General features: G+C 37.6%; 1 protein-coding gene across 1 annotated transcript in view; it reads left to right on the forward strand.

The window, feature by feature from the left end:
• LOC131528235 (uncharacterized) overlaps positions 1 to 7,227 on the forward strand; it is a 51,721-nt gene extending 44,494 nt beyond the window's left edge. The window contains exons 3-7 of the mRNA XM_058757245.1: positions 1,788 to 1,842; positions 1,958 to 1,994; positions 6,021 to 6,111; positions 6,741 to 6,950; positions 7,094 to 7,227. Of these exons, the coding sequence (XP_058613228.1) occupies positions 1,788 to 1,842; positions 1,958 to 1,994; positions 6,021 to 6,111; positions 6,741 to 6,950; positions 7,094 to 7,227 (527 nt within the window). The remainder of the gene's footprint in view (positions 1 to 1,787; positions 1,843 to 1,957; positions 1,995 to 6,020; positions 6,112 to 6,740; positions 6,951 to 7,093) is intronic.
• The last annotated feature ends 8,617 nt before the right edge of the window (positions 7,228 to 15,844 follow it).

The raw sequence follows: 15,844 nt of genomic DNA on the forward strand, positions 1-15,844 counted from the left end.
AAATAAAATTATTTGTGCCTGTCCTATAAGGCTTCAGGCATATTCCACAATAGCTATGCCACAAAAGCTATAACTTATGAATTGATAAAGTACAGAAACAAGATTGATGTTCTCTAGCAAGTGTGCATTTAATTTGCATTCATTTGTTTGTCATATGTGGATATCATTAACAGTTTTGGAAATTTTCTACACCTTTCACCTGAAAGAAACATTGTTCTATCCCTGCACATCTTTATGAGTATCCTTTTGCACTTTTAATCATACTTTACAGCCGAGATCTTATGCATAACCTATGTGGCATGATGCATAACCCTGAGCCAAACTTCTTGACACAAAGAGGAATATAAAAACCGCAATTCACGCTTGCTTTTATTCCTTTCAATTTGTTTTGCTTAAAAAAACAAACAGGCCGTGAGCGTGTGAATAAATAAAAGCAGCAGAATGAATGAAAATGTGCAGGGAGCGGGGGCTCTGAGCAGCAGAGGCCTATAGAGGGGAGCATGGTTTGTCTCCAGGCATTGTGTTCATCATGGTGTCTACCCTGGAAAGGGGACCATCCATCAGGCTACATGCTTCACGTAACATGGGGGTGGAAAGGCCCTGACGCTGGGCTGCGGGGATCGGTGGGGTTGTTGTATTTTGTTTGACACAGACGTAGACTGATTTATACTAAGCTCTGACACTTTTTGGACTGTGAGATTCACCTACCTGCTTTTTAAGATGGATTTAGCAGATGTCTGAGAACTGAGATGTTTAGCACAATGCCAGCCTTGTGAAAGTAATTTTGGATTAATCATGTGACTTTTGTAAGCATGATACTGTATATTAAAGGAAAAGTTCACCCAAAAATAAAAATTTGCTGAAAATTTACTCCAAGATGTAGATGAGTTTGTTTCTTCATCAGAACAGATTTGGAGAAATTTTGCATTACTTCAGTTGCTCACTAATGGATCCTCTGCAATGAATCGGTGCCGTCAGAATAAGTCTAAACAGCTGATAAAAAAATCACAATAATCCACACGACTCCAGGTCATCAGTTAATTTATTGTGAAGTGAAAAGCTTCATGTTTGTAATACATTTTTTTTTTACCTCAAACAGTTTCTAGACCATCCATAATATTGTTTTCTCCAGTGAAAAAGTCATCTTATTTGAGTCAGGAGAGCAATATGCACAAATCAGTCACTGTTTACAGGCCCAAATGGTCCAGTGGCCTGAGGCTGAGTAAATTTGGGGTGAACTATCTCTTTAAGATTTTTTTTTGTGTGTGTGTGTGTGTGTGTGTGTAATTTGATTGTAAAGGAAGCCTTTTTTCCTGCATGGTTTTATTGTTTTGATTATCTTGAATATGGCTGTAAGTTTGTGGCAAGACAATGACAAGCTCTTTATTAATGTAAAAATGAGTTTGAAATGCAAGTCTTGTGCTCTTTGTGGGTAACTGATTGTATCAAATCATTTGGTACATCCTGAACCCTCATTATCAGTGTCCCAGTAGGACATCCTCTTCTGTTCTGCTTTATAACTGATCAGCCAGGACTGTCATCCGGTGCATGGCTGGGCCTACGTACCACTACTCTGGCTCCTAAACTTTGTGGAATCCAAGGAAAGTCAAACCCTTACACTTTTATGCTCTGTCTAATGCATTTATATGTATACTTCTAGAGGTTTTGACATTCACTGACTTTTCTGCACTGACTACCTGTAGCAGAAGGATCAAGTTCAAAACTATAAAGTCTTTGTCATTCAGTTGTGTGTGTACATAAGGGACAAGATTGCTTTTCCTATACAGGTCCTCGGAGTTCCCAAACCTGCATGAATTTCTTTCTTCTGCTGAACACAAAGGGGTAGATATTTTGAAGAATCTCTCCAGGTTTTTTTTGTCTATACAATGAAAGTCAATGTACTTCAATGGTATTTGGACCTCACTGTTCTTAAAATATCTTCTTTTATGTTCCACAGAAGAAGGAAAGTCATAAAGGTTTGGAACATAATGAGGGTGAGTAAATGATGATCTCTTGTAGAATTTTTTATTCAATTACAAGTCAAAAATATATTAAAGTAAAAGTTTACAAACAAGTTTCCATTTGAAATTTACTTTATTTTTTACTTCCTTTTTGAAATTGATTGAAGAAGTCAAGTTACAGATTAGATTTTCTCACTTAACTTTTGTAAAAAAGTATAATTTTTGCCTTGCGAATTAATTTAGGTAAAGCAGAAGTATTCAGTTTCAATTAAATTCTAGTACAGAACAAATTCACCAAAATAAATGATTTTTATTACAAGCACTTTACAATTCTGTAAAAATGTTGACTTTCTTCCTTATGACAATGTGACATACTATCTCACGATTTATTTCTCATAGATCTATTTGTCTTTATACTCACAATTACAACTATTTCTCCCAATGTGACTTTATATCTCATAATTGGGACTTTATAAATTATTTATCACGCTTATACAGTTTATACACAATTTATACTCACAATTAAGGCTGTTTCTCTCAATGTAACTTTATATCTTACAACTGTAATTATTTTGTTTAATTAGGGCTTCATTTCTAGCTATTATTACTTTATATCTTGCATTTACACATTATTTCTCAAAATATAATTACATTTCTCAGAATTTTGTTATTTCTCAAAATATGATTTATTTTCTCATAATTTAGACTTTTTTCCTTACAATGACTTTTGATAGTTTTTTTTATTTTTTTTTATAGAATTTTAATAGTAGATATAAGAAATTGCATAACATACAACACATAAGAGTATAGGTAGTATATACTGTATTGTACATCTTTTTGTTTTAGTTTTTTTTGTTCCTTTTTTAATTATCATAACCTTTCTCTTTTAGTTCGCTTGGGTAAAAAAGCATCTGTGAAGAACATTAAAGTATGTATAAATATATCTTATTACGTTTTTGTTGAGCAGGCAACATAATTGTAGACATCACTTCAGTGAATGCTCCAAGATCTGAAAAAGATGAAGTGTAATGAGAGTGAGAGAGAGAGAGAGATTTGCAATATACTGTCCACAATGGCTCATACAGTGCCTGTGGTAGCAGAAGCCTCATCCATCTTTCCAGCTTCAGGCACTCAGTGCAAAGGCATAGTAACATATCACTATGAATAAACACACAAGGCCAATGGCACCAGGCCCCATTATCAGTAGCTCTGACTGATTACTCTCAGAGGGAAAGTTTTTATAATGCGATCAATTAATTTAGACATCTGTGGATCTGTTTCTGCACTTGCGCCGCTCTGATATGTATCTGTAATTCCAATGAGGTACTTTGTCTCCAAACCTCTTTATTTGCTAGTTAGGGCACCTCTCATCCCCGTCCTGTCATAACGCTCACACATAAAAATGAGCGCTGACTCAGGACTTATCTGCAATCAATACCAAACATTTTTTTCTGACCAGTTGATTAAAGATACAGTGGAGTGTGTGGGTAAGTTGTAGCCAGGGAATGTAGCTCATATTCAAAAAGCACCTGAGCATATCTGAAATTCCCAGCAGTCCTTCTGTACCATGTAGTCTTGTGACAAGCATTGATCAGAGGCGTTTTTTTTGCTGTATGGAGGCCCAGGAGGGAGCTCTTAGCACTGGATTATAGAGCAGTGGACAGTGTTGGCCTGGAGAGCCACCCCAATAAAGAAGACATGCTTTATGACAGGCTAAACGTGCCGGCGGCACAATTTAACCGCTCAATACCTCATCTCGCGCAAATTACTTTGTGTTGACGAGCAGAAGAGAGCAATAATCAGCAACAACACAAAAATCACTCTTACACTGAAGAGGGCAGAGAGGTAGATACGCGGACAACCATTTGGGTTGAGTTGACGTATCTGATGGTTATAATGTCAGTGGTATCTTTTGAAGTCTATTGAACTGAAATAAGCTGAAGGATGATTTTTAAGATCATATACTGTACAGTGATAATATCAGTTGTCTTTTCATTGAATTACTGAATGTGTCTGAATGTTGTATTTCTGCAGCACACAAAACTTATGGAAGCCTGTTTTACCTAAGAATAAAAAATGAAAAGGTAATAAAAAAGAAACTGTATAAAAGTTTGAAATAATAAGAAATATTGTGAGATATGAAGTCGCAAATGTCAGATATTAAGTCATATTGTGGAAAAGTAAAAATGATGAGATATTATGTCAATGTAAGAAAAAGTCTATATTCTGAGAAATTAAATCATATTTTGAGAAACATTGACCATTCTGAGAAATTAAATCAGAGAAATAATTTGTAATTGCAAGATAATATACAGTAATAATTATGAGTCCTAATTAGACAAAATAATCACAATTGTGAGAACAAAGTTGCAACTGTGACTAATAATTTGTAATTATGAGATATAAAGTAAAAATGGTAAGAAATAAAGTCCCAGTTGTGAGATATAAAGTCACATTAATTGTAAGTATAAAGAGAAATAAATTTATGAGAAATAAATCGTGAGATGTTACATCACATTGTAAGGAATAATGTTGCCATTTATAGATTAATATCACAATTATGAGATAAAGTCACATTGAGATTGTGTAAAAACACACATGAAGGCTTATTGTGAGATTAAAAAAACTGCAAATGTGAGAAAGTCAAATTGTGAGATGTTGAGAGCAAAAATGATTGCAGTTGTGAAATAAAGTAATAGTTATGAGAAATTATTTGTAATTGTAAGATATAAAGTCATATAAGAAACAAAGTCTCGATTACAAGAAATAGTCAATTCTGAGACATGAAATCACATTGGGAGAAATGTTGTAACTGTGTATAAAATCAAAATTATAAGAAATAAATAGCAATTGTGACCAATTATGTCACATTGTATGAAATAAAGTTGCAATTTTGAGATTTAAAGTCATATTTGTGAGATATGAAATGACATTTCTGAGATATAAAGTCACAGAGAAAAATAGTCATACTTCTGTGTGTAAAGACACATATAAAGTCACATTGTGAGGAATAGTCGTAACTGTGAATGTAAAATCGTATATATAGTGTCACAATATGAGATATAAAGTTACAGTTATGAGAAATGAAGTCAACATTTGCATTATTCTGAGGCAGAAACAGGCTTCCTGCACCTTGCAGGATGGCTTTATTTGAGTAGAGTTGACTGATTGTAAGCCTGTCTCTGTTTAGTCTGTAATTAAACATTACAGAGAGCTGTGGCTTGGGTGACAGGCTTGCAAATGAGCAGTTTGAATAGATCCTGTCTTCCCTTTGTCACACAGATTTAGATTTTACACAACATGCCTTAACAAAGCCGGGATTATTCAAAATATAATGTGAACTTTTTAATGCTCCTTTCTTGCGACAGGCTGTACTGACTTAAGCACAACTCAGAATCGCTGTTTTACATTGATGGACTACAGCGTGTGCTTGCAATGTACAGGCACATGTAAAAGCTTACAGTTGTGAGGGAACATGAAGGCCTTTGCCTCTGCAATTAGACCGGTGGTGGTGTTGTGGCCTGCCCTGATGGCTTGGCTGTCTAAAACAACATGCTCCAATTAACACCCCCATAATGCGGCTGCCACAGACCCCTGCCCCTCCCTTGCCCCTTTAGAAGTGCAGAATCAAAGAGCCAGGAGGCGCCCTCGCCAAGGACGTAATTGGGCTGGCCTTTGACCTCCGTACCTTAAATCAGCCCGTTCGATTCTGCCCAAACACTCCCCCGTGCTAACTAGCTCTCGCACTAAACCACTCATTAGACACAAATACACCAACACTGTGCAAGACGGACACACATATACTCGCACGGCGAGGGTTCATCATCATCATCTGCTTCTATCGTTTTTCCAAAATCAAATAGAATCAATAATCATAGTATGTATTTTTTGGGTTGTTATTTTTTTAAACACAAGTATGGCTATAAATCTATATATGCTCCGATTAACGAGTCTTTTCCAGGAGAGTAGGCCATTAAAATGAGAATATGTGTGTCTGCTGTGTAAACTGATTATCATTATATCATTCTATTCCCATGTGGTGGATTCTCTTCCGACCAGAAGCTGGATTCTGAAGTGGGACACCGTATCATTAAATTCCAGGACATGGCAGGAACTTATTGGGACTCCATTATTTGCATCGACAAGAGATGTAAAAAAAAAATAATAATACTATATATATATATATATATATATATATATATATATATAATATTTCTTATATGATTTCTATGATATATGATTTCTTTGTTGCTTCTTGCATGTGAAGAACAAATATATAAACCTATGCAACCTACTGCCTTTATTTCCACCATGATGAGAACAAGCTTAATTCATTTCCTCACCATGCATAGGAATGGCTCTTCATTTTATGAGAATGACTACCATAAAAAGGATGTAGGTTGGTCTCGGGGGAGGCTGTACGACACACGCGATCATCATTATGTGCCAGTGGTGAGAACATTCATATCGCTGTCATTTACATAGAGCGTGATTATTACATCATAGTACAACAAGCATGTGAAAATAAGGGAGTAATAAAACAGCTTGGGTTGTTTTTTTGCTGATCTCGATTGTGATTGGTTAATTCGGAATAAAGTGTTGAGTGAAAATCTCAGAGGGGTGCCGCAACAGAGCCAAAGATCACTTAGTGCTGTCTTCTGCTGCCCGGGAACATGGAGAAGAGCCAGTGCCTGATCCCGCAGGGCCTGTACAGTAGGAGGGATTATTTATGGTGACATTTAATTTCCCTGCCTGGGCGTTTTCTTTACATTTTTGCAGGGAAAGCAGTGAGATGGGGGGCCAGCGACAGCATGGGGTTCTCGTGCCCAGCATGGCGGGACCCGAAAGAGGCGGAATTAGCAGAAATAAATTATTCCAAGGCCAGTGAAGTTATCCAAAGTGTAATCGAGCTATGGAGGCTGGGGAAGCCGAGGGGGCCATGCAGAAGCGCTCCATCAAACGACTGTGGCAGGTGCTTCACCGCGGCAGGCATGTTAATGAACAGTGCGGCCCTACTTTCGCTGGCCACTTCTTAACACTGAAGTAGCTCTGGCTAGTGCACTCTTGTGAAATTACCCTAAATGGGCTCACCCTCTCAGTATGAAGTACGAGCATGTATTAACCTCCTACAGGTCACACTTCTGCACCTCGTGCCCTACTCCGGTGTGCCACTTCAGCAGTGAGGTCATTCGGATGGGTCGCCGGAGTCAGAGGCTCCAAAGGCTCCAAACAGCAGAAGCTCTTCTGCCTGCCATTCTCGGGCTAAAATTAACTAGCCCACTGTCACTTGAGTGTCCCATGACATCCATTTTGCATGGAAGTTCTGACGTGACTTCTGACCTGTTGTGGTTTGACATCAGAAATTGGAGCTGGTTGAAGTTGGAAGGTACCAGTGGATTGTTGGGTTTATAGATTCTCTCTTCTAGCCCCTGAAAACAAGTCAATTTTCAATCTTGGTTTACTTCTATGTTGACAAGGCTGAATTTTCCAGCCATTACTTCAGTTTTAAGCGTTACATGATCCTTTAGAAATCAATCTAATATGCTGATTTGGTGCTTAATGGTGTGTGCACACTAAAAGCGAAATGAATATTCATATGACGCTACTCGCTCTAGATTACTCACGGGATTTTTTTATGTCACTTGCGCGAACAAAAACATTGTGCTATGAGGAGTATCTTCATCAACACGACAACAACAACTCATAGCTAGAATCAAGTAGCAGATGCATATTTTCTTCACATCCCAGGTTGTTCAACTTCCTTGCTTACTTTTCTCCAAGCTATCTCCTTTTTTTGTCCGGTCTGTATGAATAAGAAGTTGTCATAAATTTCAGGGTGCCCGCAGATGTCTACAATACTATTTGTATTTTCTGATACAACCGGACGTGTCAATAAGCTCTGCACTGATTGTCTTGTGCGACAATACTTCATGCGAATTTCCTGCTCGAGTTAAAATTGGTCGACTTAAGCGGAAGACACATTTGAGGTGAATATCTCACATTCGCGGCAATTGCGTTGCCCAATTTGTGTCGCCCGGCACGGATTTGTGGCGATTCACATCTTTGCATTGACTTTGTATGTACTCTACTCTGTCAAATAATAAAATTAGCTTCCATTAATGCTGAAAACAGCTGTGTAACTTAATTTTGTGGAAACCATTAATATTTTTCTTTTAGGATTCTTGAAATAAAGTTCAATAGAACAGCATTTATTTTTTAAATAGAAATACAGTCTAAATATCTTTACTGTGACTTTTTTTTTTTTAGCAGTTTAATAAATCTTTGCTGAATAAAAGTATTAATTTCTTTAAATAAAGTGCTGACCCCAAAGTTTTTAACAGTAGTGTATTTATTGTGTTTACTTAATTTTTTTTATGATGATGTTATTTCTTTTTTCTTTTTTAGCATTTTTCTCTGAACTTTTGGGCCCCTGGACCCAGTTTGAAAACCCCTGTCCTAGAGTAAACAAACTCATTTAAAACAATGATTTTTGATTCTTTAAAAAGGTGAAAATTTATTGTCACTGTATTGAGCATTACAATTTCTTCCATTTATATTTGTGGTTTGTCTCCTCCCTCGTTCTGATCTAATCCACCTTAATTAACACGTCTTTTAGCTTTCGTGTCTTAGAATTGAAAGATTGAAATGGTGAATATAAGTTCTCTTAAGTGATAATGATGAGTAGGAGCAGGGCGGTGTCAAACGATTACTGCCGACACTCTCAAGTCAGTATGGGCAGCCATTGCCATGTCAGCTTTACCTGAGACCAGTTAAGTGCAAATCCACACACATCAGTTTTCCTCTCGCTCGAAACCTGACCTTCTCCTTTGCCCCGCCACATTTCCTCTTAAACTCAGGCCTTCATTCGCCGGTTTTACGCCAGAGTGATGCATGAATTTCAAAAGGGCAGATCAGAGAAAGATTCGTGGAAAGCGGCAGCCATATTCCCCTCATTAATGGAGCCATCATCTCTATTTTTCGCCCCAGAACCAACTTAGCAGTGATTTTTAATTTGACTTTTCCATTATTGTCTTATAGCCGTAGCCTTTATCTTTCCTCACTGACTTTCTCTTTAACCTTGAGCCGACCACCTGAGCCGCTAATGACTCGAGCTTCTTGAATAGGGAGAGAGGGGTGGGAAGGAGGACATGACACATGTACAAATTAAAAGAGAGGGAGAGAGAAAGGGGGGAGAGAGGGAAAAGCTTTAAACAGGGTTCAATTGTCTTCTATCTTCAGCTTCCGTCCTCTTAATCCTTATGCCCAAGCACAAATGAATCTAGGAACATCACCTTATCAGGTATGCCTTTCAAATACCCCCTCATCGACTGTTTCTCGTGCACAGACACACACACACACACACACACAAATAAACAGATACAGCCAAATGCACACCCAGACACATACATACACACGATTATTCCTTGTGCTGGTGTATCTGGGCAGAGATTGATTTGCATAATGTGGCCAGAGCAGTTTGTGTTTGGCGCAGACAAGGTCAGGCCATTGGCCGACATTCCTGCCAGTGTTCACGTGACCCGTACTGTGATCACTCCTGTTATTTTGCCTGCCATTATGTCTGCCGAGCTCTTGATCGTGGACAGGCGATCAGTGAGAGAGCATTGCTTGCAACAGTGGGTTAGACCAGTGCTTTTCCAAAGTGTGAGGCATGTAGCATATACACAGAATGGGAATAAATAATAGAAAAATAAAAAATGATAATAAAGAAATAATGTAAGACTTCTTTATACCTAATCTAAGACTTTGAATAACCTCAGGTTAGATCAATTACAACAGTGTAGGATGACAGGTAGAGTTGTCTATGAATTCTCAATAGGTAGTGTTGATCTGCTGTTGTTTGAGTTTGCGACTGCAGGGTTTTGAGGAATGAGCATGAGCTCTATGTCTGAGTAACTGGTTTGAAGAGTTTTTGGCTGATTTTGAGTCATCAATTGCAATTATTTCAATAACCCGTCTAAAGGAAGTGCAATATGTGACAAAAGCACAGCAATGAAACATGTACACCATATAAAGGTGTCTTTTAAGGAAATTATTTCTCCATAATCTCCTCATAAAGAGATCATGAGGAAGTCATTTTTTTATGGAGCAACTTGTAAAGATTTTGCACAGGTGACAAAATCACTCAAAATAGACATCATAGGGAAATTCTTCCAATCAATCAAGTTTAATAGACATCTTCTAAAGAGTTTGTAATTTAGTTTTTAAAACATTTTTCTTTCCTTATGCACTTTACAAATTCAGAAGCATTTGTATCGAGTCGCAGTCAGAGTGTGTGTGTGTGTGTGTGTGTACGGGTGGGTGTGCGCCCTGTCTGTGCAGTGCAGTGACACAGCAGTAGCTGGTTAATTAGAATTGTGTCACTGAGTAAATGCGCTGTGACCTGGGACCCTCACACGCAATCTCCAGCGCCACCCTCGACCCTTTCAGCCGCACCGGAGGAGACCCCTGACAGGCCTGCCAGTCTCCACGGGTGCTTGCGTTTGTGCTGTTGGGGGGTGAAAGTCAGGGAGAAAAAAGAGAGCAGGGAAAAAGAGGCAGAAAAGAAGAGCGAGAGAGAGAGTGGGCTCTTGTTAGCTATCTTCCTGGAGGGCCCTCAAGATCTGCTTCTGGTGCTTCGGCCAGCCAGGTGTCGACATCCCACTCCTGAGCTATGGTAATGGGCCCTGGATGAACTCTTCAAGGGCCTTAAAAGCCTCTTGTTCAGGAGGCATTTTACTGTGGAGAGAGCAGGAGATGAGGCCCACTCGTGCTGCTGCAGTCCACCCTGGGAAGGGGTGAAGCAGGGCATTCCCTTGAGCTTCATTCATCACTGCCTCCAGTTATTACTGCCCCCTTTCAGGTCCACGGAGTTGGTTCGAGTGCTCCTAACTGTTGGGTTTCCAGTTTAACTGTGTTTCTCGGGAGGAATATGGTTACATCAGAAATGCAGCGTTTTTTTTTTTGTGGCCATGGGTTTACTTGAGGTATTTTTACTTGTAGTTTTACAGATTTTGGTACAAATGAGGAGATTCCCCCCTTATACCCAGAAAAGCGCTATATAAATGTAATGAATTATTATTATTATTAAATGTAGTTGACTAAATATTTTAGACTGGTCCTGGTCATTTATTTCAGTGGTGGTACTCTAGTGTGAGTTTGTCTGAATATAATTCACAAACAAATTATTGATTCACTATTGATTCAGAATCAAATTGTTCTTGTGATCCTGTTAATAGTTTGAATCAGTCTAATGAATCCTTCACTGAATTAACAAACTGGAACCATCAGACCCTTTTTTAATGAACATGACTCACTGTTTGGGCTTATCATTACTTATAAATAAATATCTTATTATATACATAGTGTTCAGAGGTTTGGGGTCTGTAAGATTTTTTTTTTCATTTTTTTATTTTTTAGAAATTTATAATATTTTTTTCTTTTTCAGAAAGAATGCATTAAATTGATTAAAGTGACTTTTGTAATGTTTATCAGCATAATTTACAGTAGCAGCACAACTATTTTCAAACTAGATAATGATAAGAAATGTTTCTTGAGCGCCAAGCAAACACTTTTGAAAATTCAGCATTGGCATCCCAGGAATACATTCCATTTTAAAATACATTACAATAGAAAACAGTTATTTTAAGTTATAATAATATTTCACCATTTTACTATTGTTACTGTATTGTATTTTATTTATTTATTTTTTGGTCACACTTTATTTTAAGGTTCAATTCTCGCTATTAAGAAACCATTAATTACGACTTTTGTCTCAATAAACATTAGGCATTGGGTTGGTTTGAGGATGTAGAATATGGTCATGCAGAATATGTGTTTTATAAGTACTAAATAACAGCTAACATGTTAATAATAGGCATGCTAATAAGCAACTAGTTTATAGTGAGAATTGGTCCCTATACTGAAGTGTTACCTTTTATTTTAATAAATGCAACATTGGTGAGCATACAATTCCAGGAAACATTTTTAAATGATCAACTGCTAGGCCACAGCACTGACATCCGTTTGTTTTCCACTAGAAGATCTAGCTTTATCTAATGCTGCTTTGGTGACTCTGATAGCCGTTAATTTAGTCCTACGAGCAGAGAAATATGTGAATGTTGCGGTTTGTTTGCAAGCTCACTGTGTTACTTCATCCGATTCCTGCTTTATCCTCTCAAACTGACTTCCCCCTCCCTCTCCCTCTATCTCAGTCTCCTTCTCTCCATCTCCGCTCTTCTCAGTCTAGTGACACCACCTTGCCGACTAATTAGAATTCTGTCACTAAGTAAATGCATTGTGACCAGTGGGTGACAGCTGTGCCTCCCTGCCATTTGGTTTGGGAGAGAGAGAGAGAGAAAGAGAGAGAGACAATCAGCCGCGTGGCAGGCTGGCGAAGGCAATGGCAGCCTCCCTTTTAGTGGGAGAGGTGCTGCTCTCGCCACTGACCTGACAGTCATTTAAATTACAGCCAGTGAAGGGGAGCCTAGCCAAGCACTGTGGAATAATGCACTGACTGACTGACTGACTGACTGACTACTGTTTGCCCTGACAACGGCCCACACTCTCTTCCTTTTCAATTAAGAAAGAGAGTCGGGATGAGGGGAGAGCGGGGCCCGTGTCTCCCCCTGCTCAACCTTCACTCATCCTCAGAACAGCGTGTCCCGTCCTCCCTCGCTCCTGCCCCGGTCCCGTGTCTCCTCTCGTCTCTTGGCGTCGCTCTGCTGTTCTGCCTTGCTGTGTCTCTCTGTCTCTCTTCCACTCAGAGCAGGGAGTTGTTGATCCACTGATACACAAATGAGGGTTTGTCTGACAGGCGTATTACCTACAGACTGCTGCACGAACACCGAGCCTGGATACAGCTTATTAGCTTACAGCGGGGAGCCGGGCTGTTGTCTTCTTGATGTTTTTGTCTTATTACTTGCATCAACAGGAAAAAGAAAAAAGAAATCAGGTGAAAACAAGAAGAAAAACATTTTATTGACAAGATTTTTGCACATAATCTCTGTGGCATCCTCCAGCAGGTCTAGCCGCTGTATTGTAAAGAGTAGTCACATCCGATTTGTGAATGAATTGTTCCCGGGCTACAGAACAGATTTTGTCGAACAGATTTGCAATTTGTTTGTTAATTTCTCTTCTTAACATTTGGTGCAATTGATATAACCGCATTTGAAAAACTACAAATGAAGAGTTTAGATGCAAAAGCCTCTAAAAAATTTGCATTTTTATCAGGCTCCTATATTTATGTTTAGTTATTTCACTGTAATTGCATAGAAAAGTACCAATACATTGCCATTAGAGTAAAATTACTGAACCTAAACATAGCAGCCTGATAAAAATGCTAATTTTAGATGAAAATTTCAGATGGCAGTTAGAGGCTCTTGCATCTGAACTCTTCAAATATTATTAATTATGAAATCATTTTACAGACTTTTTATAAAATATATAAAGTGTAAAAAATTATAAAGCAATTTTTATAAATGTATATCTATCTATCTACACACACACACACACACACACATATATACACACGGTAGTAAGTATTTAATTATTTGTTTTACTGAAAATTATACAATTATTTAATTACAAATGAAGAACAAAATGTATGAACAATTTAGGAACACTTGATGACTCATCAACTGAGTGAATCATCTGGTTCGTTTAAACAAAGAATTTAATTAACTGATTTGCTAGTAAGCATCAGATTTCACTAAAATAAGTCTTCTGTGCATGTGCAAGTTATTACTTCATTTTATCTTAGCAGTTTTTTCATATGTGCTTGTTTAAAGTATTTGAACATTGAACAAGTAGTATGGTACATAGATATAACGGAACTATAAATAAATAGCTATGAAACATGTGGCCTGCTGGAGTAATGAACTGGCTGAACTCATGCAGTTAGGAAGGTAGTTAGGACAGGGTGTATGTGTCTGATCCGTGTTGTCTCCATGGGTCTCACTGCTGCTGTAGGCCTTGGTCATTATTCAGAGCTGCCGGGTGTAGAGCTCGCCCTAATGCTGGCTGATTGGCCCAGTGGTGGTCTGTGCCAGGGCATGGCATGGCTGACAGCTTGCGACATGGCAGTGGATTACGGAGTGTCAGTGGCTGGCTGCCATGCAGATGTCCCTACTAAAACCTGTCATTAGGATGGAGGGGCTTACAGAGTCTGGGGGATACAGAGAATGTGGTCGCCTTCTCCGGCTCACACAGAGAAAGAGAGAGCTCTCAACATGTTTTAATGGTTAAAAACCATTTCAGGCACTAAAATAAAGCTACAAATGTAATGACAAATCAGTGCTGTTGTCCTCACAACTAACTGAAATAAAGCACATTTACTAAAACATAAACCAAAATTAAAATGAAAACTGAAAATATAAAATAAAAACCAAATAAAATTTATATAAAATAAAATGTATTGATTCCTAATTTTACTTATCAATAATGTGAACGTTTTTTGAAGAACAGGCAAAAAAAGTATAGGTTTATAATATTAGGCATAATAGGAAAATGATTATTGCTAGAAGTGCAATATACTAGACGTTTTGGTGGTTATTTTATTTTAATCTGCCTCTATTAACATGTGTAACGATCTCAGACTCTTGAGTACGTCAGATGAAAGATAGTCCAGTTGTAGACATGTTTGAGAGTGGTGTGTTGACCCAAGAGGGAGAGATGTGTGAGATAGCAGATGAACAGGAGTGAACGTGAGTGACAAACAGTGGGCGCTCATCCCTCTGAAATATTCATGGCTATTTCAGGGGAGAGGGGAGTTAATTTAGGCCTCTTGGTACGCTGGGGGTAATTAAAAGAGATGATCAATAGTCTGCCCTCCCACCACCCCTTGTGTCTGATAACAACTCTCTCCCAAACAAAGGATGGAAGAGATGTGAGGACAGACAAGGAAGAGGCAAAGAAACAAAAGGGGAGCTATACAACTTAGCAAATGCCTTTTTTAATGTAATAATTAAAAATTATTACATTAAAATTATGAAGATACTATACTGCACATTTGGGACATCGAAGGAACGAACTGAGATGATGCTGTTGTTTATTTGCTTTGTTTTAGCATCTGATTCACTGAAGGAATCGTTTGAATCGGTAACACCATGACCAGCAATTTGTACAGGACTGACAGTTTTCCCAATCTTTTAGGTCCGCACTGATATAAAATATTTTATTTAATTAGATATTTCAACACTTTTACATGTTCACGGTTCTGTGATGTTGGCGTTACAGATAACAAATACATACAGCAGGTACTAAATAAAATATTGATTTATTTTTATTTGGTTTTATTTTTTAATTATTTACATTTTTATTGTTTAATCATTTTACTAGCTTTTCATCAACTCCCACACTCCTGTAAAAGTGTTGTGAAAGTGTTCCTGTGTGACTTATATATTAGTACTTAGCAAGGATGCATTAAATTGACAAAAAATGTCAGTAAAGACATTTACAATGTTGCTAAAATTTCAAATAAATGCTGTTCTTTTAAACTTTCTTTTCAACAAAGAATTCCGGAAAAAATATGTATGATGGATTCCTCAAAAACATTAATCAAAACAACTGATTTCAACATTGATAATCATATTAGAATGAGAATGATTTATGATGAATCATTTGACAATGAAGACTGGAGTAATGGTTGCTGAAAATTCAGCTTTGCATTTAAAGGAATAAATTACATTTTAAAAATATATTGAAATAAAACACTTATTTTTAATTGTAAAAATATTTCACAATATTACCAATTTTACTACATTTTTGATCAAATATTAATAAATCTATAACAGCATAATATTTAACTTTTAGTGCTTTGTGTTTTGTGAATAAGTCACAATCTATAATAAGCCTGGCTTGCATTAAAATAAGGCATTTACATGAGC

The sequence above is a fragment of the Onychostoma macrolepis genome, chromosome 02 (genome assembly GCF_012432095.1).
Source record: "Onychostoma macrolepis isolate SWU-2019 chromosome 02, ASM1243209v1, whole genome shotgun sequence".
NCBI classification, from domain to species: Eukaryota; Metazoa; Chordata; class Actinopteri; order Cypriniformes; family Cyprinidae; genus Onychostoma; species Onychostoma macrolepis.